The 26,718-nt window shown below is 40.7% G+C and overlaps 1 protein-coding gene and 1 long non-coding RNA gene across 2 annotated transcripts in view; one reads left to right on the top strand and one right to left on the bottom strand.

The window, feature by feature from the left end:
* LOC123650620 overlaps window positions 1-26,718 on the top strand; it is a 126,172-nt gene that overhangs the window by 48,608 nt on the left and 50,846 nt on the right. The window lies entirely within an intron of this gene.
* On the bottom strand, window positions 7,304-11,930 carry LOC123650601 (granzyme H-like). The gene is made up of 5 exons (XM_045569492.1): window positions 11,834-11,930; window positions 10,380-10,527; window positions 9,817-9,952; window positions 9,386-9,646; window positions 7,304-7,560 (listed from the first exon to the last, which is right to left on the bottom strand). The coding sequence occupies exons 1-5, from the start codon at window positions 11,886-11,888 to the stop codon at window positions 7,396-7,398; spliced, it is 765 nt and encodes a 254-aa protein (XP_045425448.1). The 5' UTR covers window positions 11,889-11,930; the 3' UTR covers window positions 7,304-7,395.

Here is a 26,718-nt window from a genome sequence, read left to right as displayed (position 1 = left end):
CCTGGCCTATTTGTTTTTGTTTGTTTGTTTTTTTCTGTCGAGTTGTTTGAGTTCCTTGTATACTCTGGATGTTAATCCCTTGTCAGGTAAATAGTTTGCAAATATTTTCTCCCATTCTGGAGGTTGTCTCTTCATTCTGTTGATTGTTTCTTTGCTGTGCAGAGCTTTTTATTTTAATATAGTCCCATTTGTCTCTTTTTGTTTTGGTTGCCTACACTTTTGAGATCTTGGCCATAAAACCCTTACCAAGACTTATGCCCTGAAGCATTACTCCTATGCTTTTTTTTTTCTGGTAGTTTTATAGTTTTGGGTCTTATGTTTAAGTCTTTAAGCCATTCTGAGTTGTTTTTGTATATGGTAAGATACAGGGGTCTAGTTTCATTCTTCTGCTTATGGATATCCAGTTTTCCTGGAAACATTTATTGAAGAGGGTTTCCTTTCCCCAATGTATACTCTTGGCAACTGTGTCAAAAATCATCTGTAAATGTGTATATTTATTTCTGGGATCTTTATTCTGTTCCATTGATCTGTGTGTCTGTTTTCTTGCCAGTAACATGCTGATTTGGTTACTATAGCTTTGTAGCATATTTTGAAGTCAAGTAACGTGGGGCCTCCAGCTTTGTAATTTTTGCTCAGGATTGCTTTAGCTATTCTGGGTCTTTTGTGGCTCCATATGGATCTTAGATTGTTTTTTTTTTTTTTTCCTATATCTGTGAAGAACTTCATTGGTATTTTGATAGGGATTGCATTGAAGCTGTAGATTTCTTTGGGTAGTATGGTTATTTTAACAATATTGAGTATTCCGGTCTCTGACCATGAGATGTCTTGCCATTTGTTTGTGTTCTCTTCAATTTCTTTCATCAGTGTTTTCTTGTTTTCAGCGTAGAGGTCTTTCACCTCCTTGGTTAAATTGATTGCTTGGGCATTTTATTTTTTGTAGCTATTATATTAATAAAAGGGATTGCTCTCTTGATTTCTTTTTCAGCTAGTTTGTTGTTGTTTAGAAATGCTATAGACTTTTGTACGTTGATTTTGTATTCTGCAACTTACTGAATTCATTTATCAATCCTAAGTGTTTTTTGGTGGCATCCTTAGGGTTTTTTATATACAAGATCATGTTCTCTGCAAAGAGGAACAATTTGACTTCCTGTTTTCTCATTTGGATGCCTTTTACTTCCTTCTTTTGCTTAATTGCTCTAAGTAGGACTTCCAATATTATGTTAAATAAGATTGGTGACAATGGGTATCCTTGTCTTGTTCCAGTTATTATTTAATAGATGAAAGGCTTTCAGCTTTCCCCCATTCAGTGTGATTTTAGCTGTAGGTTTGTCATGTATCACCTTTATTATGTTGGGATTGTCCCTTCTGTGCCTAATTTGTTGAGAATTTTTATCATGAATGATGTTGAATTTTGTCAAATGCTTTTTCTGTATCTATTTAGATGATCCTATGATTTTTGTCCTTCATTCTGTTGTTCTGATGCATAACATTTATTCATTTCCATATGTTGAACTATCCTTGCGTCTCTGGGACAAATCCCACTTGATCATGATGTATTATTTTTTTGATGTGTTTTTGGATTCAATTTGCAAGCATTTTGTTAAGGATTTTTGGGTTTATATTCATCAGGAATATGGACCTGTAGTTTTCTTTTTTTGTTGTTGTGTCCTTATCTGGGTATCAGGGTAATACTGGCCTTATAGAATGAGTTAGAGAGAATTTCCTCCTTTAATATTTTTGGAACAGTTTGAGAGGAATTGGGGTTAGTTCTTTATGTGTTTGGTAGAATTCAGCAGTAAAGCCATCTAGTACTGGGCTTTTCTTTATTGGGAGAATTTTTATTACTGATTCAATCTTATTACTTATTATTGGTCTGTTCAGGTTTTCTGTTTCTTTTTGGTTCAATCTTGGTAGATTGTATATGTCCAGGAACTTGTCCATTTCTTCTACATTTTCTGATTTGTTAGCATGTAGTTGTCCATAATAGTCTCTAACAATCCTTTGATTTCTACATTATCAGACGTAATGTGTATTTTTTTTATTTTTTATTTTATTTAGTAGGGTCTTCTTTCTTTTTTTCTTAGTCTAAGTCAGTGGTTTATCAATTTTGTTTATCTTTTCAAAAAATCAAGTTTTTCTTTTGTTGATCCTTTGTATTTTTTTTAGTCTGTATTTTGTTCAGTTCTTCTCAGATCTTTATTATTTCTTTCCTTCTACTAATTTTGGACTTAGTTTGCTCTGGTTTTTGCAGTTCCTTGAGGTACATCATTAGGTTGTTTATTTGAAATCATTCTACTTTTTTGATGTAGGTGTTTATTGCTATAAAATTCTCTCTTAACACTGCTTCTGTTGTATCCCATAGGTTTTGGTATGTTGTGTTTCAATTTTTACTTGTTTCAAGAAATTCAATATATGAGGGTTCTAGTTGCTCCGTAACTTCCCATTATTTTGGGAAATCTTCTAATATTTTAAGATATTAAAAATATTAATATTTTTGTTTTTTAAGATGTTGACAGTCTCACTCTGTTGGCCATGTTGAAGTGCAGTGATGTGATCATAGCTCACTGTGACCTTGAGTTCCTGGGCTCAAGTGATCCTCCTGCCTCATTCTCCCAAAGTGCTGGGATTATAGCTATGAGCCACCATGCCCAGCCTGAAGTGAGTTTCTTGTAGGTAGCGTATAGTTGGGTCATGTTTTTTAATCCATTCAGCCAATCTGTATCTTCTAAGTGGTAAATTTAATGTGTTTACATTCAAGATTATTATTGATAAGTGAAGACTTATTCATTTAATTAATGATTTTCTGGTTGCTTTGTATATTCTCTCTTCCTTTCTTTTTTATTATTGTTTATCATTGTGATTTGGTGGTGTCTGTAGTGGTAACATTTGAATTCTTTCTCCTCTTATTTGTGTGTCTGTGTATCTGCTTTACCAGAGAGTTTTATACTTTTATGTATTTTCATGATGGTAGATATTATCCTTTCACTTCCAGATAGAGGACTCACCTTGAGCTTTTCTTATAGGGCTGGTCTAGTATTGATAAATTTCCTGAGGTTTTGCTTGTTTGGGAAAAACTGTAACAGAATGAAGGGCCTGAAGGAAAAAAAAAGGCTTTCTGTCTATTTAAAACTTCGCCCACTCTTTTTGGGAACTGCAGCCTGGCTTGCATCCCTGAGGCAGGTTAAGTCCTTTGTTAAAAGAGATAACTCCTAGGTGGTGCCAGCCCCCCAGGTCGGCAGCTGTTGGAGTTCACAGGCTTTGTCTTTGGCAGAGATGGGATGATTAGAGTAATTAGCTACAATAGCCTAGAACTGAGGGGCCCTCCCTTTAAAAACTCTGTATTTCTGCCTATGTTCAGGAAATTTGGATTTTGAGACAAGAAGGTCTGCCATTTTCCTCCTTTGCTGGCAAAATAATAAAAATTGTCTTTCTTCCTCTTCAAACACTTATTCTCATTCTTCTGATGCAGCCTTGAGGACAAGTGCCAAGTTTTCAATAACAAAACTTTATATTTCTTTCACTTTGAAAGACTAGCTTTGCTGAGTATAGTATTTTTGACTTTGTGGTTTTTAATTTTTTCTTCAGTACTTTAAGTACATCATCCCATTCTCTCCTGGCTTGTAAGGTTTCTGTTGAGAAATTCACTGTTAGTCTGATGAGGATTCCCTTATAAGTGACTAGACAATTTTTCCTTACTGGTTTTAGAATTTGCTGTATCTTTGACTTTTGACCCTTTGACTATAATGTCCCTTGAAGAAGACTTTTTTGGTTCAATCTATTTGGGGATCTTTGAGCTTCCTGCATGTGGATGTCTATATCTCTTGCAGGACTTGGGAAGTTTCTAGCTATTATTTCATTTTATAGGTTTTGTATGCCTTTGCCCATCTCTTCTTCTTCAGGAATACCCAAAATTTAAATATTTGGTGGCTTTCTGGTATGTCACATGTAGACTTTCTTCATTCTTTTTTTTGTCTCACTGAGTTATTTCATAAGTCCTGTAGTTCAGAAATTCTTTCTTATATTTGAGCTACTCTATTATTAAAGATCTCAATTGTATTTTTTATTTCAATCATTGAGTTCTTTAGTGCCAGGATTTCTGTTTGGTTCTCGTTTATAATATTTATCTCTTTGCTGAATTTCTCATTTAGATCATGAATTGTTTTGCTGATTTCTTTGTATTGTTTATGCATGTTCTCTTGTGTGTCACTGAGCTTCTTTGATATCATTATTTTGAATTCTTTTTCAGGCATTTCATAGATGTCTTTTTCATTGGAATATTTTTTAAAAATACAGTTATTTTAATAATTATAAACTTTAAAATACTGAATAAATGAAAAAATAGGAGAAATATATCTGTCTTTTTTTTTTTTTTTGAGACAGAGTCCTACTCTGTTGTCCATGCTAGAGTGCTGTGGCATCAGCCTAGCTCACAGCAACCTCAAACTCCTGGGCTCAAGTGATCCTCCTGCTTCAGCCACCCGAGTAGTTGGTACTACCGTCATGCATCACTGCCCCCAGCTAATGTTTTCTAACTTTTTTAGTTGCCTGGCTAATTTTTTGTATTTTTAGTAGAAACGGGGTCTCGCTCTTGCTCAGGCTAGTCTCAAACTCCTGACCTCAAGTGATCCTCCCCTCTTGGCCTCCCAGAGTGCTAGAATTACAGGTGTGAGCCACTGTACCCAGCCAAGAAATATGTCAGTCTTAATCTCACCATCCAGTTGATCATTGTTAACAGAGTTGTATTTTCATCCAGACTTTTTCTTTGTATATTTTTACATAGGTGTGATCACAGTGTATTTACTTTTGATTCCTATATTTTGATTATTTAACATAAATATTTTCCTCATTTTATTAAAAATCTATTAGTGAATATCATTTTAGAATTTCATTCATATGTAATAAATAAACTTTTAATTTATTAAATAATACATAAAAGTTGTGAAAAAATTAGGAAATGGATATGTAGGAAGAACAAAAGCAAAAAGAAAAATATGTGTATAAGCAAAAATTTAATTGTAATATATACTAATCTATAACCTGCATTTACTTAAACATACCTGGTGAATATTCTTCCATATAGCTGTATATCATAACTTTAAGGATTCTGTAATGTTCAGTAATATGCCACTTTTAAAAACAAATAGCCAAATTAGTGCTGGACATTGGCATTGTTTTAAGATTTTATTTGTGTAACAAGGTTTTTATAAGGAATAACCTTGGTGTGATTGTTCAGTTTTCTTGGTGTGATTGATAGCTGGGTCAAAGACTTTTTTTCAAAAGGATCTTTGTATATAAGTTGTGAAAATGTCATTTTCTCAATGTCCACACTGAATCTGAATGCTATCATTTTTGTAAATCCTTCCCAATCAGATAGGCAAAAAATTATTAATATTTTAATGTTTCATTGATTAGTTAGTGAGCTTTTACTTTTCCCCAAATGCTTATTTGTGTGTGTGTGTTTTTTAAATAACTTGCCTCTTAATGTACTTAGCCTAGTTTTGTACAGCTGTGGATAAGGTAGATGCTAGTGGCTGTATACTGCATAAGGCAAATGCATCATACTTTATCATTTTCCTATTTTGGATGCTAATACTGATTCCAATTTGGGGTCTATTATTAAATAATGCTGTGATGAACATTTTTATGAATAACCCTCCTACATGCACACACACACACACACACACACACAAACACACACACACTTCCGATCTTACATAGGATAAAGTCCTAGAAATAAAAATCACTAGATCAAGAAACAGAAATAAATGTAAACTTATGTGGAGATCACTTTAAAGAAACAGGTATCAAGAGCAGCCCAGTCGTCATGATGCTACAGTCATTGTAAGGCAATGTTTTTTTCTTCCTAATGCATCTTATACTCAGTGTCAAGTATTTCTATCAGGTGTAAGAGGCAACACTGACCCATCAGGCATTGTCCTTGCCCGTGGTGGTGGAAATCTTTGGTCACTCTGTTGCTGTCTCTGGCTTACATCCTGGGACTCTGTGCAGCTCTTCATGGCTGACTTTCTGGGGTCTTTACATTTCTTCTGTGTGGTTGCCCCCAGCTCCTGCACGCTCTGCTGCTCACTGGCTCATCTCTGTATGCAGTTAATGCCTCTCTCATCTATACTACTGCCAGTGTTGTAATTCCCCAGGGGAAGACTTGTCAGGTGGACAATGGAACAGCTTTACGTGAAAAATAAGTGTTTTTGATTTTCCTCTTATTTTCAAATGTGTTGGAAATTTTGTTTTTTTCTGAATCCATGCGGTTTGTTATTCTTTTTAGGGGAAGTTGCTCCGTTGTCCAGTGTTGGTCCCACTCGATGCAGTGTTTGTCCAGCTATTGTGGATGGCAAAGGGGTACTTCCAGCCCAGCAGCCCCAGGGCCCTCTGGTGCAAGGCTGCCATAACCCCATATTGCCAGCAGGGGGAGTCTGGGTCCTGAGGCCAGGCCGGGCTGCTGAGCGACTCCACAGGAGGGGATGCCTGAGCCCCTGGGGGATGCTGGGCTAAACTGAGGGCCTCAGTCAGCCCTGCCCAGGTGGGGGATGGGAGTTGGGAGGTGGGAACTGGCTCCTCTGATCAGCGTCAGGTGAGCTGGCAGCCCAGGTCTGGCTGGGACAAACAATAGAGGAGAGTCCGCGCAGCCTTGAGAACTCTGTTAGGGAGACGAGAAAGAGAGAGGCTGGCTCCAACAGGGCTAGAAGGGAGGAGCTGGTGGCCAGGGACACTTGGGTGAAAAGCAGGGGCTGATGTGGAAAGGACAGCCGGGGAGGAGGAGGCTGACTGAGCTCAGTGCTGGGCCCAGGGCAGGGCTAGAAAACAGGGCCTGGGTGAGGCTGAGGGGCGTCAGAGGAGCATCTCAGCCTCCCCAGCTGCAGACAGGCCTGGCTGTGGGAGAAGTCTGCCCCCACTGGAGGGCTCCTGGTAGAGCCCCGACCACCTGGGTCCCTGGAGTCAGCCCCTTTCCACTTCCCTGCTCCACTCTCTGCCCACGTGGTGGGGGGCGGGGATGGGTGAAGGTGGTTGGCTTAGATTAGAGATGGTAAGAAATTCCTAAGTCCCAGAGAGGTTCATTTTGTGGGGGGAGAAGATTGTCTGTGGCAGAAAGTTAGGTATCAAAGACACGTGGGTGAGAATTTGATGAGAAATTGTTCAGCACGGGGTTTAGGGAGGAGGGAGGGCTGTGGGAGAAAGGAGGAAGCAAAACCAGAATTGGCACAGAGGGCTGCCTGGAGCAGCCTTGTCACCTATTGAAAGCAGTTCAACGGATAGACAGGACTTCAGTCATATTCATGCCAGAGATCCATTTATTGCAATCCTGCAATCCCCACCGCCCACCTCTGTGGGCTTCTTGCCTCTGGCCCAGAGAAGATGGTCAGGCTCAGAGGAAGGTCAGTCTTTTGCCTGCTGTTGGTGGCTACGCTTCATTGTCTTCCTTATCCAGGGCAGGAAATGTGAGACCTTCATGAATATTCTTGGAGGTGTCCCATTAATTCGTCCACTGGACAAAATGCCCTGGGTCAAGTTCTTACACACAAGGGGGGCACCGGAATCCCCCTGTGGGCAGAGAGAGGAAAGACTGAGCTGGCCTCCCCAGGCATGGGTGGTCTCTGTTAGGGGGCTGTGTACGTGGCATCAGGGCCAGGGCAGCCTTCTTGTCACCTTCCTGAGTCCTGGGGCTCCAGTATGGTCCTGACTGTTCTTTCCAGCTCAGCCCAGGCCAAGCCTTTCTCTGCAGTCCTCAGGGGTATACTCTGGTGGTAGCGCTGCTGTGGGATGAACCTTCCCCATGCCCACCCCGGTCCACCCAGCTCATGGACTAAAGACTGGATTTCTGGAGCACCCAGGCTGCCCAAGCTCTGGGCTGAGTGAAAGGGATGGCCAACCTTAGAAAAAGGTCCTTTTGAAATAATTCTCACTACTCCCGCTACAGCTAAGCTTCTGAGAATTCGGCCTTGGATCCTCCAGAACCTGCTTCCACCCATGGCAAACACCCTAAAAGTCCAGCCCATCAGGGATACCAGGCTCCCATAATATGCTGTGGTATAAATAGCTCCGTATCGCCCTTTGCCTCCTCTTCGTACTTCTCATATCACTCTGTGAAGGCCACTACAGCACAGCTTACAAACCAGGCCGGTCAGCTCTTTGCCCACGCTGGGAGCCCTAATGACAATAACCTTACTCTCCACATCTCTCTTTGTGGGCGCTCTGTGATGTCTCTATGTGTCTACAATCCAAGAGGCCCTCTGCCTTCTCAGAACTGTGAACTCTTGCCCTGTGTGCCCTTAGATTTCTTGGCTATTGCCCCTAGCAGCTCTGCTTTTAGCTCTCCTTTTCAAACCCCGCATTCTCCACTATCTGGTAACATTCATACAAAACTGTACCTCTAACGTAGCTTTCAAGACCATCCATTTTCAACCATCTCCCCCTTAGTGATTCAAATGCACTCTCTCCATAAAACGATCCCAATGCCCATTACCAGCTGGAAGCAGTTACAGAAGAAAGACCTCCACCCATTTTCCCTGCTTCTGAGTTCATTTTTTTAAATGGAAGTTTTAAGTTTAACAATAGAAAGGGGGGAACGAAAGGGGCAGCCTTGCTGAAATAACAGGAAAATACCTAATCCCACAATTTCCTAATGACATCTAAAGATCAATCATAAGCTCTCTCTCTGCTCTCTGTTCTTTCTCTCCCTGCTGGCAGGTGCCCTGCAGAGCTCTGTTTTTACATCTCAGAGGAGCCCAGCAGATAAAAAGCAAATGTAAATTTTTCCTTTTACAATTGCTATATCTATTGACTAAAATGGCCTTTTAGAATCTGTTTCTATAGTCTGGTGTAGCTCCTGAGAAGCTACTGGAGGACAGTAGGGTGGACAAACCTCAGGCATCAGATCGCATATCTTGAGGGCAAGATCGTGACAAGATCTCTAACAGCCATTTCTGCTATCAGTCTATTGCTAAAGAAAAGGAACAGATACAGCAGTTTCACACAGCTGATTCTATTATCTGCCTGCCGATAAAAAGAGAATGAGCAGACATGACAGTTCACAGCGCCCTGTGAATTTGACTACAACCATAAATCATCTGTCATCCCCCTTTTTTACATTTCCTAAATAAAAGTTCTGAGTAACCAGCTTTCTAGGCCAACACACCCTTCCCCTTTCTCTCTCATGTTTGGCCCTTTCCTGCTTGGGAAAGTAAAATAAACTTCTTTCTATCCTAATCTTTGTCTGGAGAAATTTTTCTCAAATTTGTGTGCACCAGCTCTGCACTAGCTCTCCACCCTAACACTGAGGGCACGGGGGCTGGCACTCCCATACCGCAGATCTCCCTCAAGTTCCTCTCTCCCAGGGACCGGTCTGTGTAGATGCTGGAAACCTGACCTTGAAAGTGCTATTTATCATCTTTGGGTCCCCCACACAAATCTCCATGGCCTTGTGGTAATGCCTGTGGAAGAGCAATTCGCACGTCTTGTCCTGCTGCACGGTCAGCGTCACCTCCTGCAGTGTGTCTGAGACTTTGCCCTCCAGGGAAGTCCGGCCCCAGCCGGCCACAGTGCATTTCTTCCCTGGATGCACCTGGCCCATGAACCTCGGCAGCTTGAGGGGCCTCACAGCTGCCGTCCGCCTGGCCTTTGTCTCCAGCTGGTGGGGGAGAGGCAAGAAAGTCCAGGTCAGCCAGTGGCCTCCTGGGACTGAGCTGTCTCCCCTCTCCTGTGAGGCCAAGCAGGATGGAAAGGAGGGAAGAAGGGACAGCGTCACGGCCAGAGGGGCAACTGGACCAGCAGAGCGAGAGCAGCAGGACTTTGCCTCACCTGCAGCAGCATGATGTCATTGGAGTAGTCGGTAGAACTATATGCTGGGTGGGGGGTGGCTCTTTTCACACGGATGACCTGCTGGTCCTTCTCCTGCTTCTTGATGTTGTGGGCCCCCAGGGTGACGTTTATGGAGCTGCACAGACAGCAGAGAGAGGCTGCGGGTGTGTGGAGTCACAGGGGTACAGCCCAAGAGCTGTGAAGAGCAGGTGACAGCCAGGCCAGGGCAGGGCTGCAGCTGAGGGGAAACTGAGGGGATGGGGGGGCCCAGGAGGTGGCATTCTGCTAATTGCACCAGTGGTTCTCAGGGGTCAGCTCCCCCTGGGAAAGCAGGTGAGACTGCTTTAGTTTCTATTCCTATGCGGAAGCATGTCCCCTGCTCTGAGTATGACAGGCGTGATCACTCTGGTCTTTTCTTACCTCAGCAGTGCCTCTGACACTAACCTTCCTCTCCCCCAATGGGACTTATTCACCTTCTTTCTCCAAGAAGCCCTCCTGGCACATGTGTTCAGACAGGGTCTCTGTGGAGTATTTCCAGGAGGGCGTGGAAATTTCCTCCTCACCTTCCCCAACAGTGAGCAGCTGTCAGCACGAAGTCTTCTCGTATCAGGGAACCACCACACCTCTTCTGAGTTTCCTGATCCCAGATCTGAAGAAAGGCCATGTAGGGGCGGGAGTGGGGCTTGGCCTCATGGCCCCCGATGATCTCATCTGAAAGAAAAGACTGGAAGCTGAGGTAGCTGGGGCAGGTGTGGTCAGGAGAGAAGGCTCAGGAAGACGGTGCTTGAGGGTGAGGTGTGCGGTGGGGGAGCATCCTCCTGGCCTTGGCAGGCAGCTGTTCTTGCAGGTGGAACTACCTCTTCTAAACCTCAAAACTCAGAACCCCCTCTGAGAAAAGAGGGGCAGAGCTTGTCATCACATCCTACTGCAGACACACAGGGAGGATGTAAAATCTACCTTCAGGACAGCAGAGCCCCAGAGGAGCCTGGACTGCACTGCCCTGGTTCTTGCCTTGTTAGTGAGTCTTCCTGATCCCTCGGAGCCTTTGCTATCATCCCCATTAGTGCCATTTTGTAATGATTTACCCATGAGCTTATAGAATTGCATTTTCTAAAATCCTTATGTCCTACGGCCTAGGTTCACATCCTGGGTTCTCAGCAATTGTTTTTTTGCTGCACAAATGAATGGCTTCCAATTAGCCTTTGGCTGGGGTTTGGCGAGGGTGGTGCTGGTGGGCTTCAGGGCCTCTGGGATGTTGGGGGAAGCACCGCCAAAGATGGTGGAGTAGCCAAGGACCTGGGAAGGCAGGGGACGTGGGAAAGCTAGCAAAACGTGCACTGCACAGGCCTGGGTGGAGCCAAGGCCACAGGAGAGCTGTGGTTGCAGCCATCTGCCACCTCTGAGATCTGTTGCACCCTGAGCTTCTCTCCTGAACAGCAGTTAGAGGGGGAGAGGGCACTGAATAATTTAACTGGTTCTTAAGCTGGGTCCTGTGACAACTTTCACTGCTGCAGCCTGGGTGTCTGCTCATCACAGCAGCCGCCGGGGAGCAGGATCGGGATGATGAAGGGCTGAGAGAGAGGATAGGTAAGCTTTGGGGTTGGAGGATCAGAAATCGGAACAAGTGGCACAGTTGAGAAGACAGGGACCATACTGGCCAAATAAAGCTGAAAGGAATCGGAAATACCTAGAGCTGCCTTTTCCTGGGTTAGAGTGAGGGATTATTATTACTTATCTTTTGTAGCTTCACATTTTCTAGCAAATTCCTTTCTAAGAACAACCTACTTTTCAGATCATAAAGGAGAGGTCTGGAGAGAGGCTAATGCCTACTAAACCTTTTAGGTAACACCCTTTCTTCTGCCATCCTTGTTGAATGTCTATCTAGCATCAGACTTATAAATCTGGGTATGGGATGGGAGCTGGGGCAGACTGAGGAAAATTCCTGACCAGTGCTGGGAAGAGGGGTCACAGATACAGGGGATGGGTTCAGGCCTCTGAAATAGGGATGGTCACTTACCTGTCCCAGCTCTGGGAGGCAGAAGAAAGGCCAACAGGAGCAAGAGTGGCTGCATCTCCTCAGGAAGGCTGCCCAGATCAGCAATGCTGGTGTTTTCTCCACGCAGATACAAAACCATGGGAGGCGGATGAAAGAGGGGTGGGCTTAGTGACCTCACAGACCTCTTAGATCTGTGTGTGCTCTCCTGGTTTTGATAGGCGTCATCATACCAGTTGGCTTGCCAAAGTTCTCTGGTTTGGTTTAAGTGAAAATGGCACTGTAACCACATTTGCAATTCTGCTGCTGAGTCACAAGGTGAAAGCAAGAATAATGGACAAGAAGATGGAGGCTGTTGAGGGTGTGGCTGCAGCTAGTAGAAGGGTGAGAACCCCAGAATTTCCAAGTGACTGAGCTGAATGAAGAATGTCTCCTTGTCTCAGCTCTGGGCTCTTTTTCCATTCAGATAAAATCATGAACAATTATTTAGCAAGCAGATCCAAGGATGTGAGAGACATGGCTCCTGCCTTTGAAAAGCTGATACTTGAGGTCTTAGTCATAAATTCTTTGCCTAGGCCAATGTCTAAAAGAGTTTTTCCTATTTTCTTCTTGAATTTTTATGGTTTCATGCCTTACATTTAAGTCTTTAATCCATCTTGAATTAACTTTTGTGGATGGTGAGAGATAAAGGTCCTGTTTCATTCTTCTGCATGTGGCTAACCAGTTTTCCCAGCACCATTTATTACATAGGGCTTCATTTCCTCTGTGTATGCTGTGTGGAGGTTTGTCCAAGATCAGTTGGTTGTAGGTAGATAGTTTTATTTCTGGGTTCTCTGTTCGGTTCCATTGGTCTATGTGTCTGCTTTTATACCAGTACCATGCTATGTTGGTTACTATAGCCTTGTAGTATAATTTGAAGTCTGGTAATATGATGCCTCCAGATTTGTTCTTTTTACTTAAGATTGCATTGGCTTTTCAGGCTCTTTTCTGGTTCCAAAAGAACTTTTCCCCACTCAGTATGATGTTGGCTGTGGGTTTATCATATATGATGCTTATAATTTTGAACTGTGTTCCTTCTATGCCTAGTTTGTTGAGGTTTTTTTTTTTTTATCATGAATGGGTGCTGGACTCTATCAAATGCTCTTTCTGTATCTATTAAGATGATCATATGGTCTTTGTTTTTGTTTCTGTCTATGTAGTGAATCACATTTGTTGATTTGTGTAGGTTAAACCATCCTTGCATCCCTGGGATGAGAACCACTTGATCATGGTGGATTATCTTTCTGATACTCTGTTGAATTTAGTTTGCTAGTATTTTGTTGTTGAGGATTTTTGCACCCATGTTCATAAGGGATATTGGTCTGTAGTTTTCTTTTTTAGTGTGTTCTTTTCTGGCTTTGGTGTCAGGGTGATACTGGCTTCATATTAGGGAGGATTCCCTTCTTGATGTTATGAAATAGTTTCTGTAGGATAGGTACCAGTTCTTTGCATATCTGGTAGAATTTGGCTGTGAATCTGTCTGGGCAGGGGCTTTTTATAGTCAGGAGTTTTTTTTATTATGGGTTCAATCTCACTGCTCATTATTGGTCTGTTCCAGTAGAAATTAGTTTCTATTTCTTCCTGATTAAGGCTTGGGAGGTTGTGTGTTTCCAAGAATTTATCCATTTCCACTAGATTTTCTAGTATTTTGGTGTAGAGGTTTTTATAGTATTTGTGGATGACATTTTGTATTTCAGTGGTATCAGTTGTAATGTCTCCATTTTCACATCTGATTGAGTCTTTTCTCTTCCATTTCTGGTTAATCTGGTTAGTGGTCTATTGATTTTATTTATCTTTTCAAAATATCAACTTTTTCTTTCATTGATCCTTTGTATTGTTTTTGGTTTCCATTTTGTTTTGTTCTACTCTGAGCTTTGTTATTTCTTTTCTTCTGTTGGCTTTGGGTTTGGTTTGTTCATCTTTTTCTAGTTCCTTGAGATGTGACATTAGGTTGTTAATTTGTGATCTTTCTGTCTTTTTGATGTGGGGATTTAAGTCTATGACCTTTCCACTTAGGGCTACTTTTTCTGTATTCCATAGATTTTGAAAGCTTCTGTACCCTTTGTCATACAGTTTGAGGAATCTTTTCATTTCCATCTTAATGTCATCATTGACCCAAAGATCATTCAGCAACAGGTTGTTTAAATTTCATGACTTTGTGAATATTTGAGTGTTTCCCTTGGAATTGATTTCTATTTTATTCCACCGTGGTCTGAGAAGATACATGGTATGATTTTGATGTTTTTGAATTTGCTGAGACTTTGTTTTATGGCCTAAGATGTGATCAATCTTGAAGAATGTCTCATGTGCTGAGGGAAAAAAAAGTATATTCAGTAGTTCTGGGTAGAATGTTCTGTAAATGCCTGTTAGGTCCATTTGTTCTAGAGTCCTGTTTAAGTTTGGTGTTTATTTATTCATTTTCTGCTTTGATGACCAGTCCAGTTCTGTCATTGGAGTGTTGAGGTCCCCAACTATTCAGATGTTACTGTTTATTTCTTTTCTTATATCTAGAAGAATTTGCTTTATGAAATTGAGAGCTCCTGTGTTATGTGCATATATATTTGGGATTGTTATGTCTTCTTATTGAATTGTTCCCTTTATCATCATGTAATAACTATCTTTCTCTTTTTTCTTTTTAACCATTGTTGATTTAAATTCTATTTTATCTGATTTAAAAATGGCTACATCTGCTCATTTTGGGTTTCTATCTACATAGAATATTTTTGTTCATCCCATTACCTTGAGTCTGTGTGAGTCCTTGTGGTTTAGATGTGTTTGTTGTTGATAGCAAATATTTGGGTTGTGTTTTTTCATCCATTCAGCCAGTCTATGCCTTTTAAGTGGGACATTGAGACCATTCATGTTGAGTGTTAGTACTGATATGTGGGATACTATTCTGTTCAACATGTTGGATGACACCTTATTGTTTTGTTTTCCTCTTGTGCTATTGTTTAAGCTGTGAACTATAACTTTTGGATGTTTTTACACTGGTTGGTATCTATTGTGCTGTTGCATGTATAATGGACTTTTGAGCATTTCCTGTAGGGTGGGTCTAGTAGTGACAAATTCCCTTAGTATTTACTTGTCTGTGAAAAACTTTATTTCCCCTTCATTTATGAAACTTAGTTTAGCAGTATACAAAAATTTTGGCTTACAGTTATTCTATTTAAGGAAACAAAAGATAAGACTCCATTCTTTTCTGACTTGTAAGGTTTCTCTTGAGAAATCTCCTGTTAATCTGATGGGTTTTTCTTTATAAGTTACTTGATGTTTTCACCTCATGGCTCCTAGGAGTCCCTCCTTCATGTTGACTTTGTTCAGTCTGATGACTATATATATGCCTTGTTGATTCCCTTTTTGCAATGAATGTCCCAAGCGTTCGTTGAGCTTCTTGTATCTGGATGTCTAAATCCCTAGCAAGACCAAGAAAGTTTTTCTCAATTATTCCTTCCAATAGGTTTTCCAGGCCTTGTGTTTTTTCTTCTTCACCCTCAGGGATGCCTATCATTCTTATATTTGGTCATTTTATAATCATTTCGTATTTCTCATAGACTTTGTTCCTCTTGATTCTTTGTTTGTTTGGTTTTTTTTTGACTGGGTTAATTGGAAAGAGTGTTTTGCAGCTTGAAATTCTTTCTTCTGCTTAGTCTAGTCTACTCTTAAAACTTTCTGCTGTGTTTTGTAGTTATCTAAATGAATTTTTCATTTCCAGAATTTCTATTTGTTTTAAATATATGTATCTCTTTAGTAAATTTTTTATTCATTTCCTGAATTGTTTTTCTGGTGTCTTTGAGTTGGTTTTTGATTTTCTCTTGGATCTCATTGAACTCCCTTATGATCCATGTTTGGAATTCCTTATCTGTTATTTCAACAATAATAAATAAACAGGACTTAATTAAATTAAAAACCTTCTACACAGCAAAGAAAATATGCAACAGAGTCAATAGGCAACCTACAGAATGGGAGAAAATATTCACAAACTATACATTTGATAAAGGACTGATATCCAGAATCTACAAAGAACTCACATAAATCATCAAGGAAAAAAAAACAAAAACAAGCCCATCAAAAAGTGGGCAAAAAACATGAACAGAAGTTTTTTTGAAAGAAGATAGACAAATGGCCAAGAAGTGTATGAAAAAATACTCAACATTACTAATCGTGAGTGAAATACAATCAAAACTACAAGGCAATACCACCTTCCTTCTATCAGATGACTATTATTAAAAAGCTAAAAAAACAATAGGTGCTGGTATGGATGCAGAAAGAAAGGAATGCTTATACACTGTTGATGGGGCTTCATATTAGTACAACCTCTATGGAAAACAGTGTGTAGATTCCTCAAATAAATAAATGTGGGTCTACCATTTCATCCAGCAATCCCATTGCTGGGTATCTACCCAAAGGAAATGAAGTCATATTATCAAAAAGATGCCTGGACTTGAATGTTTATTGCAGCACAATTCACAATTGAAAGATGTGGAATCAACCTAAATACCCTTCAGTTCATGGGTAGATAAAGCAAGTGTGGTGTATATATACCATAGACTACTCAGCCATAAAAGAAATGAAATAATGTCATTTACAGCAACATGGAATAAACTGGAGATCATTATCCTAACTGAAGTATCTCAGGAATGGAAAACAAAACACCATATGTTCTCACTAATACGTGGGAGTTAATAGTTGGGTACACATAGGCACAGAGTGAGATAATGGACATGAGAAACCAAAAAACGGAGAGGACGGGAGGGTGTGTGTGCAATAAAAACCTACCTACCGGGCACAATGAATAGTATTCTGGTGATGGGCACACCAAAAACCCTGACTGAAGCATTATGCAAGATATATCCTTATGACAAAAACACTTGTACCTCCTTAATTAATAATTTGAAATAAAAAACCCTGTACAACTTATTTATTTGGCACAATGGACACTATTCTCGTAATGGGCACACCAAAAGCCTTGACTTAAGCATTTCACAAGATATACATGTAACAAAAACAAAACACTGTACCCCCTTAATTAATAGAGGCTGGACTTGCCTTCGCAGTATGCAGAGTGGAATACACCAAATACCCTATGTGGTAACCCAGTTCCTATCTTACCATCATCACAGACTCATCTTTTGGGAATATTTAGAACCCCCTCTTTAAATGTAAATATTCTGTGACAAAGAAAGCTTCTCTTATCCCAAGATTTTCAGCAAAAGTCCTGGACTTAATATGCTTTGGATTGAAACAAATTATCATTGTGTCCATCAAAATTGAGTGGCCAGATTGGCTTATGATTTTGGCATTTAGCGCTCCTCAAGCTGAGGTGGGGACTGTCCCACCCCAACCATAGTGCCTATAAATGGGAGCAGAGGTTCCCCTCAAGAAGTGCTGGTTACTGTTGCCGGGTGATGGGAAAATGGATGCTGGACAAATAGTAACTGTCCAGTAAGTACGCTTTGTCCAGTGTCCAGAGAGCCATGTGTCTGATACCACTAGGCCTCACAGTCCTAGGCTGTCCATACACAAATGTACACAGATTATCCTGAAACTCTTACCAACATGAAAATAGAGAAAAGGGTCATGGAAAGGAAGGCATTATGAGTTCTAAACAGTCCCATCCCAATTCTGTTAAAGAAACAGCACCTTATGAACACCTAGAAAAATAGTGGAAGGAAATATGCTTAGGCATTAAGGATGATGATCTTGGGCTGGCAGAGTTCTCAACAGTTTTAATTTTCTCATTTACATGTTCTGTATTTAACTTCCTTTTTCGAATAAGGATGTATTACTTTTATACCTAGAATTATTTCCCCATAGTCTAAAGCATACTGATCAATGGCAGACATTCAGCAAACCTCTTGTTTTCAGCTTAATCTTTTCCAAGATGAATGTTTTAAAAACAAGCTTACTTTTCTAAATACATTCTTATATAAAAGATTTAGAGAATATTGAAAAATGGAAGAAAAAATTACCCAGTAGGCTATAAGATAACCTTTGAACAAATAATTTTCATTATAAGTTTCCCTTGAATAAATGTATACACATGCACACACAAATATGTGTGTGCGTATGTATCCATATATAAAATATATGTTTGAATAGTTGTTATAACACTGGATATACTCTTTGATATACTATATCACTTAACATAAAACAGTATACACATTTCATGATGGCATTAAGAATATATTAGTAAACATCATTTATTGTTTATATGTATTACAATTAAGCAAACAAAAATTGAAATTACTAGTGACAGCCACCATTAAAATTTTGTTGTAGTTTTCAAAAGATTTTCCCTGATGAAAATATATATTTTTATAATTAGAATGGTATTCTGCTATATGTAAGGTTGTCTAACCTTTTTTAAGTTAAAAATATAGAGAGGGCATTCTTCTCTATCAAGGAATTTTCCATTAATAGCATTATTATTTTTACTTTTAAATGAATTTTGGGTTTTGGTATAGTTTTAGATATACCCCATATCCAATTTTACCTATTACTAATATTTTACATTAGTATGGTATATTTATTACAATTGATGAACTTGTATTGATACATTATTATTAATTCCAGTACATAGTTTATTCAGTTGTTATTTTTTGTTTGTTTGTTTTTAGCTAATATCCTTCTTCTGATCTTCTGATCCAGGACCCTACCCAGGGTACTATGTTACGTTTAGTTGCCATGTCTCCTTAGGTTCCTTTTGGCTGTGATAGTTTCTGACACTTTGCTTGTTTTTGATGACCCTGACAGTTCTGAGGGATTGTAGTCATGCATTTTGCAGAATGTCCCTTTATTGGAATTGGTCTCATGTCTTTCTCATGATTAGACTGGAATTATGGGTTTTTGGTGGAAGACCACAGAAGTAAACTGCCATTTTTATCACACCATATCAAGGTTACATACTATCAAACTGATTTATCACTGTTGACCTTAATCACCTGGCTAAGGGAGTGTTTATCAGATCTTCCACTGTAAAATTACTCTTTTAATTTCCCTTTTTCCATACTGTGCTCTTTGGGAAGAAGTCACTATGCTCAGCCCACACTTAAGAAGTGAGAAGTTAAATAGTATAATTTTTAATAACTGCATCTTATTATGTCATATGGATGTGACATATGAATATGACATAATTTACTTAACCAATTTCCTTTTACTGAACATCTCAGTTGTTTCTTTTTTTTTACTAGTATAAATGATACATCAATGGACAACCTTTTATACAGATCTTTAAATACTTATCTGACTTTTATAATAACTACTTGAAGTAGGATTGCCAGAGCAAAGTGTATATACATTTTTAGGATGTTTTATACTTATTGCTAAATTGCTTTCCAAAGACATTGTAGCACTGTTCACCATCAATATCAATTTATAGTTATGGCTACTTAACCACATGTACTGCAACTTGAAGTATTATTGCTATTTTAAATTATCACTCATAAGACTAGCAAATATCTCTAGTTTTAATTTTCATTTTAAAACTCTAGAGATTTTGCTTTTTCATGTTGATCAGCCATTTCCACTTTTTTTGGCCAACTCTCAATTGCTGTGTTCAGTGAATTTGGGGGCTGTTAAAGTCCTTTTCAATGGCCGCAAAATATTGCATTGCATGGGCATACCATAGTTATTGATTTCTGCATTCATACTGAATAGCATTTTGGTACTTTGCAATTTTGTCTATTATACATATGTGATGAGCATCTTCTTGCACAAAGCAACTTTTCCTTCCTTAGGATAAATTCCCTGAAGAAAGATTACTATGTCATCTAAAAAAGACTGAAATTGAATTATTTGAATACCTATAGGGAAGCTTGCTGAGTGGAGACAGAAGACGTCGATTCAATCATTCCTTTGCTTGGACAGGGCTTTAAAGAGAGCTGACTCGTGAAGGGCTTCCCATTCTTTGCACTGCCATGATCATTACTGTCTGACACTGTTTCTTCATAGTGTGTCTCATCTGTCAGGTCTTACCTTGTACCAGTGGTAGCATGGATCCTAGTACTTTATTTTAAAAAGAAGAGCTTGAACTCTCATCCTTTGAATCTTGTGGGGTTGGAGCGGGGTTGTTGGTTTGGTTCCTTGCCCAGGTTGCTTTCAGATGCAGCCCTCATTTTTCTGCTCTGTGACACAGGAACTGTCTCTGGATGACTCCCCTGCTACCCTTTTGCCTCCAGCCCTCACCTAGCAGGCCAGACATGGTTTCAGATTCTTCCAGGTGACCTGGAGTTCTGGAGACATTGCCTACGCCTCCACCCTCCAGTTAGGTGTGGTAGTCGCTTCCTGCTTTTGCTCCTCTCTGGCTTCCTTCCCCTTTCCCTCTTTGGGTTCTCTCATGGAATCGGTTTCCTGTCATAAACTCCTTCTGTTTTCAAATATTTGCAGTGGCTTCTGTTTTTTTGAGGGGACCCTGACTAATACACTTTAGGGTATTGTATTAGTTTCCTGAGGCTGCCATGACAAAGTACCACAAACTGATGGCAACAGACAACAGAAATGTATTCCCTCATCGTTCTGGAATCCAGGGCCTAAAATCAAGGTATCAGCAGAGTTGGCTCCTTCTGAAGGTGTCTGAAGGAGTCCGTTCCATGCTTCTCCTACCTTCTAGGGGTAGCCAACAATCCCCGGCACTCTGCGGCGTATGGATGCATTGCTCCAATCTCTGTAACTGTTGTCAGACGGTGTTCCTCTCTGTGTGTCCGTGTCCAAATTTCCCTCTTTTAAAGTGACACCAGCTATTGGATTATAGCTCATTCTAATCCAGTATGACCTCATTTTAACTTGCTGACATCAGCAAAGACTCTATTTCTAAACAAAGTTGCATTTACAGGTTCTGGGTGAACATAAATTTTTTTGGGGGGGCACTATTCGACCCAATACAGTAATGTCTTAATTTGAGTGCTCCACTCAAAGACCATGCCAGAGGCAAGCATTAGTTAGAGGTAATTAATTTATTTGAGAGGTAATTCCAAGGAACTGGAGTGAGGGAGTAGGAAGAATGAGGCAGGAAAAGCAGAGCTAACCAAAAGTGCATTCCTGAGCTGTTTATTGCTGTAGGAACCAGAGCTGAATTCTGCTGGGGGCTCTTTGAGGATCCATAAAGAATGGACGTCAGCATTGTCTTTCTGAAATTCAGGAGGCTGGGTCATTTGTCTGCCACTTCCCATCCCTAATTGGTTGAATATTGTCTCTGAGAGGGTTAACTCTTCTGCACTTGAGAGCTGAGCCTGCTCTTAGAGCAAATTCCTCCAGCTTTAGAGAGTGCCTTGAGGCAGAAAAGCTGAGAGATGCTTGGGTGCCTGGGAACTTGCATTGCAACTCAAGCCACAGGTGGGCTGACGTGGCCCGGTGCAAGCAAACTAGTATCTACTACCAGGGTTGTAGTTGACCACACTTGCTGTGCAGGTCTGGCCCATGTCTTGTGGATTAGGTGAAATCTCTTCAATCAGTTTGTTCAAGTCTCTCCTTTTCCTTTGTCACTGCCTCAACTTTCTGAAGGGGCGAGATCTCTTCACTGGGGCTCCTGCCTCTCCCATTCACTCTTTCCTGGGGGGCAGCTCTCTTCTGCATTTGCAGAGGGAAGGAAGGAAGACTTGGCTCTTAAGGAAAGTTGTTAATAGAAGCAAATCGTATTTCATGTTTCTTTTCTCTTTCTTTTTTACTTTACAGATTCTATTTTTGACACTACATGTTATTTATTTGCCATATTATTGGTAGTGATGTTACCTCACTCATCTGATTTAGGATTTGTCATGGACCTTAGCTTGGTGGTTTTGTTTCTGGTCCAGCTTACCTAGTGGCTGGCTGATGGAAATGATGCCCTAAGGCAACTGGTTTGGGTCCATAACAGCTATGTGTGATGCGCTGGATGGCTCACTCCATGTCTCTGAAGATAGGTACCAGGGAAAGATGATGCAATATAGCTCGTCATTTGGGATCAGATTGGGGGGTGGTCTGGTCTGATGGAGGTCACAGCGTCAAAAGAGCACAGTTCTCCAGAGCATGTGGGTTGGGATACCTTTTCTTTAATATTTTTAGGAGAGCTGGTGCCTGTAAGCTAAAGAACATCAGGGCTTGTAACATTTCTGCCTGGCCTACCTAAATATGTGACCAATAAGTAGCCAAAGATAAGATAACAGCAAAAAAATTCTGTGACTTGATGATGTTAAGAATGTTGATTGAAATGAAATACAGTGACAAGTGCAAGAAAAAATTAAAAATACACCTTGGAAACAGTACATGGCTAATCAGTTTGTTGAAAAGTGGGAAAACAAGTACTTTATATTATAGTAGTAACTAAAATTTGTTGTACTCTTATGTTTTTAAGTGCTTTATGTTCTTTATATGGTAGAATCCTCCCAACAATTATGTAAGGTATTGATACTATCTCTTGTGAACTAAAATAAAATTCTAAGCCCCCTGCTGACTGAACAGACCCCCTCTGATCCAAGGGGACCCCAGAGAAACTTTAATGCTGAATTCCCAGCCATGAGAGGATGGGAGGTCAGACTTGCCTCATTAAACTTCCTCCCTTGCTAAGGGCCATCAGGCTTTTTTCCTAAGGGCTAAACAGAAACCAATCTCACGATCCAGACTAGCATTCTTCCCTGAGAGGAGAACACCAATCATGGAGTCTTCGGAGCATGTGCAGAGAGGGTTTTCATGTCCTTGTTTCACCTTTTGACGTCCAGAGGGCAGCCAGTTCTGAACATGGACCCATAGAAGGACATAAAGCTTGACTGTGCATATAAATGTTTCTTCTTTCATAAATATTTATGACTCCTCCTATAGCTTGTTAAATATGTATGTTTGGCCATGTCGCTCAGCATGAATTCCGGTTTCCATTGTCCATCCCTCTGAGCTTCCATCTCTGGGTTCTGGATGGAGCTCTGCTTCCCGGCCTGTCAGAATGGCCACCCACAGGCTGTGACCCTTTATGAGAAACAAAGCTCTCCTTTCCAGATGTATGAACTGTCAGTGGAAAAGAAGATAAACTCCGTAAAATAATTTAAGGAGGTTTATTCTGAGCCAAATTTGAGGACCATGGCCCAGAGCGATGCCCAAGAAGCCTTGAGCAAGTTGACTTGCTGTGGCTGGATTACAGTTTGGTTTTATGCATTAGGGGAGACAGAAATTACAGGTAAAGTCATACATCAATACATGGAAGGCATACATTGGTTTGGCCCCAAAATATGGGACATCTCAAAGTGGGGGCTTACAAGTGACAGGTAGATTTAGGGATTCTTTAGTTGACAATTAGCTGAAAGAATTAGCCTTTGTCCAAAAGACTAGGAATCAGCAGAAAGGAATGCTTGAATTCAGATAAGGGTCTTCTAGCTTTTATGTGATGCTATACTGGAATCAGGTTGGGAAGTAAACACATCATAAAAACCTGTTTACTGAGATTTTATCATTTGTAGGCATGACTCACCAGGCTCCCTTAGAAAGGAATTTTTTGGGCAAAGAAAAAGATCAGAGTTCAGTCCTCAGAGCCTTGTCATTTTCTTCAGTTAACACTCTATTTTTAGACAAAAAGTTGTGATTCAGAGAAGTTAAGTAACTTGCTCAATCTCACACAGTGGGGAGGGAGCAGCCAGGGTTTGAGCACCATAGAAGATTCCAGGGCATCTAATGTTAACTACTGCAGAGACCAAGGCCTTGGCCTGCAAAGGTTCACTGAAAAATCACTAACATGAGGCAGATTGATTAATTGGAGAAAAAGACATATAAATTTTATTTAATGCATATCACAGGAAACTTCAGAATGAACATTCAGCTCCTCAGTGGGGTACAGAGGCTTTTAAAGAATGGGGGCTTGGATTGTAGCCCAGTAGGTTTTTGGAGGCAAGACAGGTTATGGCCGAGAGAAGGGAAGCTTAGCTAGCAAAGGTTTTCCTGCCATGCAGGTAAAGCCTCACAGGTAGCAGCCCTCAGAGAAAGCAGATGGTAAATGTCTCTTTTCAGAGCTTTAAAGTTTCAGACGCTCAGTTAGTCTTTCGTAGCTTGCGGAAGGAAAGGCCTGGCTGCATTAGTGGAGGTTCTCTACAAAGGCAAGTTTCCTCTCACAAAAGACAGCCTTGTAAGTATTACTTCTCTGGCAGCCATCCCAAAATATGTCAAAGGAGTATATTTTGGGGTAAAACATTTCTAATTTCCTACACCACTGTACTACTAAATTCCATGGAATCTGGAAAAAAAGAAGGTCAAAGAGTGAGACCTTTTCTATAACTCTGAATAGGGTCAGTGGAGGTCTCTTAGCAGAGAAAGGTGATCACAGAAAAATGTCCGACAGCCTTATCTACATGTCCACTAAAGTCACAGGGCACCTTTGCCCTGCATGTCCATTTCCCCAATAGCCACCGCCCTCCCCACTGGCAGAGGAAGAATGCCACCTGGGCCTGGGGTCTCTAGAGCCCAGGCTTCTCACTGAAACATAGTCTGGCTGACAGGCAGGATCTCTCCAGATAAATAAATCATAATGTCACTATGAGGAGGCATTGCTGCAATTGTCTATAATGTGTCACCTTGGCTGTTGAAAATTCTAGTCCCAGAGGCTTGTCATGCCCAATAAGTTATGTCCAGAACAGGACAGATAGAACTAAAAAGTCAGCACTAGCTAATTTAATTTTGTTTTTTATTATAGATTTCTTTCTTCCCTCCCTACATTTTTTCATTTCTTCCTTACCTCATTCATTTAGTCAACATCACTTTTTTCAAGTATGAACGAAGTATGTGTTCACAGTTGGAAACTTTATTTACTCAGCCTTCCAGTTTTGTAGCTGCTGTGTATGACTTGCAAAATATGTTGGGGGGAAAAGTGGTACGTAATGTTGTGTTTACGTCTCCGGGCTCTCTGCTCTGGGCTCCCGGACACACATGTCTTTATTTCTTTAGTACTCTTTGATGCATTGTAATAGATGTTTAAATATTTTTTTCAACTTTTCTAAATGATATCGATGGTAATTTTTGTTCAAAACAATCTTTAGACTGTATAATTTTGTGTGTGGTGTGTGCGTACAAAATGCATGTTAGATTTCTTTCAAGTATGATTTAAATTTCTTTCCTTCTAGGGGATGGGGCAACAGGGAGTATAGATGTTACTATGTTTGAAGGATTCCAAGGGGATTTACATACCTTACCTCATTTAATCCCCATAACCTTGATGGGAGCCATAATTAGTAATTTATCTGTCAAATTTCCATTTTACAGATAGGAAACAGGATCAGACACATGGAGAAATTTATTCAAGGTCACATATGGTTAGGGTGAGTGGGAGATGGCTAAGCTGAGAAGTTTCCATCCCACCACCAAGCTCACCAGGGGTTATTAAAGAGTGGGTTACTGGTAAGCCCGGGGGATTCCACTCCAGGGAGTTTTCTGAGCAGAGGCTAGAAAGGCATCATGGGGTGGGTGTCAGATGACCTTGAAGGCCTTTGACTGTGAGCAGTTCTGGAGAGGACACTTATTGCCTGGCTGAAAGAGCCGACTCAGGCATTGGGAGGTCTGGGCCGAGCCCTGGCTCTGTGGCCAGCTGGCTGTTTGGTGTTGGGCCAGGCATTTCAGCTTCCTGGGCTTCTGTTTCTTCTTTCACTAAAGGACACTCTGGGCCTATGGCACTCATTTTCTACATTCTATTCACAAATCTGAAACCACCCTTTATAAAATTAACAAAGGGCCATAAGGGGGGATCTGTGCTTGGGGCCTGAACTCTGCAAAGTTATGGGCACAGTTAGAAAATATATGTAACCAGCCATTGTTCCTTAGCTTGCTCTCTTACAATTGCTTAATGGTCATAGAGTTTCTTAACCTTCTTCATTGCTCCTGTAGATCCCTTGTGAAACCTAAGGCTGGTCTTTGTGACTATCTTCTAGACCCTGGCTTTTGGTGGACCAACTAACCCAGTAAGACCAGTGGCCCATACCAAGGAACCCACACAACTGGTCTTGAGACCTGGGAACTTATGAGTGCAAGAAAATAATTTCTGCTTTCCAACCCTACGAGTTCATCCTGAGCCAATCAGAAGACCCAGTTCCCCAGCTCTTTGCCTGTCAAATTATTTTTAAAAACCTTGGCCCATAGATTCTTTAGAACGTGGATTTTAGAAATTTCTCTTGTCTCTTTGCATGGTGCTCTGCAATATTAAGCTCTTTCTCCACTGTAACCCTTGCTGTCTTAGGGCATTGGCTTCCTCTTGAGCAGCGGGCAAAGAACCTAGTTTAGAAGTAACAAATCCATTCCTCTAAGTAAGTGCAATGTGTAAGCTGAAAATGTATGAAGTTTGTAGCCTTTTGAAAAATATGATTTTTCTTTTTGGTCTCCGCATTTCTTTCTCTTGTTCTGTGCAGAAAATCAAGTTCTTATTATTTTTCTGCATCATCGATTTGTTTTCTGGGCCAGAACCAGAAGCAGTGTGCTATCAGGTGCTCTTGTTGTGTTGTTTAATGCCCAGAAGATGATGTTATAGAGTGCCTCTAAAGGCAAAGAGATGAAGGGGCAGTGCTTTGAGGATGTCATGATCACAGAGAGAGATGCTTCCCCCAAGTTAGGAGAGTGTGTATGAGTGGGGCAGGAAGAGGGAGGTGTGGACTTGTGCCCGAAGTCCCTGCTTTGCCCTGCAGCTGTGCCCATATTGGACAAGGACCCTGAGCACCTGTGTCTCTGTGTACGTCTGGCAAGGCTGGCATGGCATGCAGCGATCTAGTCAGCAGTTGAGCATGATGCCTTGAAGACTAGAGGATTTTCCTCCATTATCCAGGTACCATGTATGCCTCCCTAATTTGGTCTGATTTTGGATGTGGCCAGGTCTCAGTAATAACTGGAATTAAATTTCAGACATGCTTACTGTCTGACACAGTTAGATTTAGGGGACA

Source organism: Lemur catta, chromosome 1, assembly GCF_020740605.2.
Source record: "Lemur catta isolate mLemCat1 chromosome 1, mLemCat1.pri, whole genome shotgun sequence".
In the NCBI taxonomy this organism is placed as follows: domain Eukaryota; kingdom Metazoa; phylum Chordata; class Mammalia; order Primates; family Lemuridae; genus Lemur; species Lemur catta.
Note: the sequence above shows the minus strand (reverse complement) of the source record. Positions and strands in the feature narration are given on the sequence as shown.

What these genes read in the sequence shown, in the direction of transcription:
- LOC123650601 (XM_045569492.1), bottom strand. Translation starts at nt 11,888, where the DNA reads ATGCAGCCACTCTTGCTCCTGTTGGCCTTTCTTCTGCCTCCCAGAGCT. An exon ending in GCCTCCCAGAGCTGGGACAG is followed by an intron (nt 10,528 to 11,833) that starts GTAAGTGACCAT and finishes CTTTTCTTTCAG; the next exon opens with ATGAGATCATCGGGGGCCAT. An exon ending in TGATAAATAGCACTTTCAAG is followed by an intron (nt 7,561 to 9,385) that starts GTCAGGTTTCCA and finishes CTCTGCCCACAG; the next exon opens with GGGGATTCCGGTGCCCCCCT.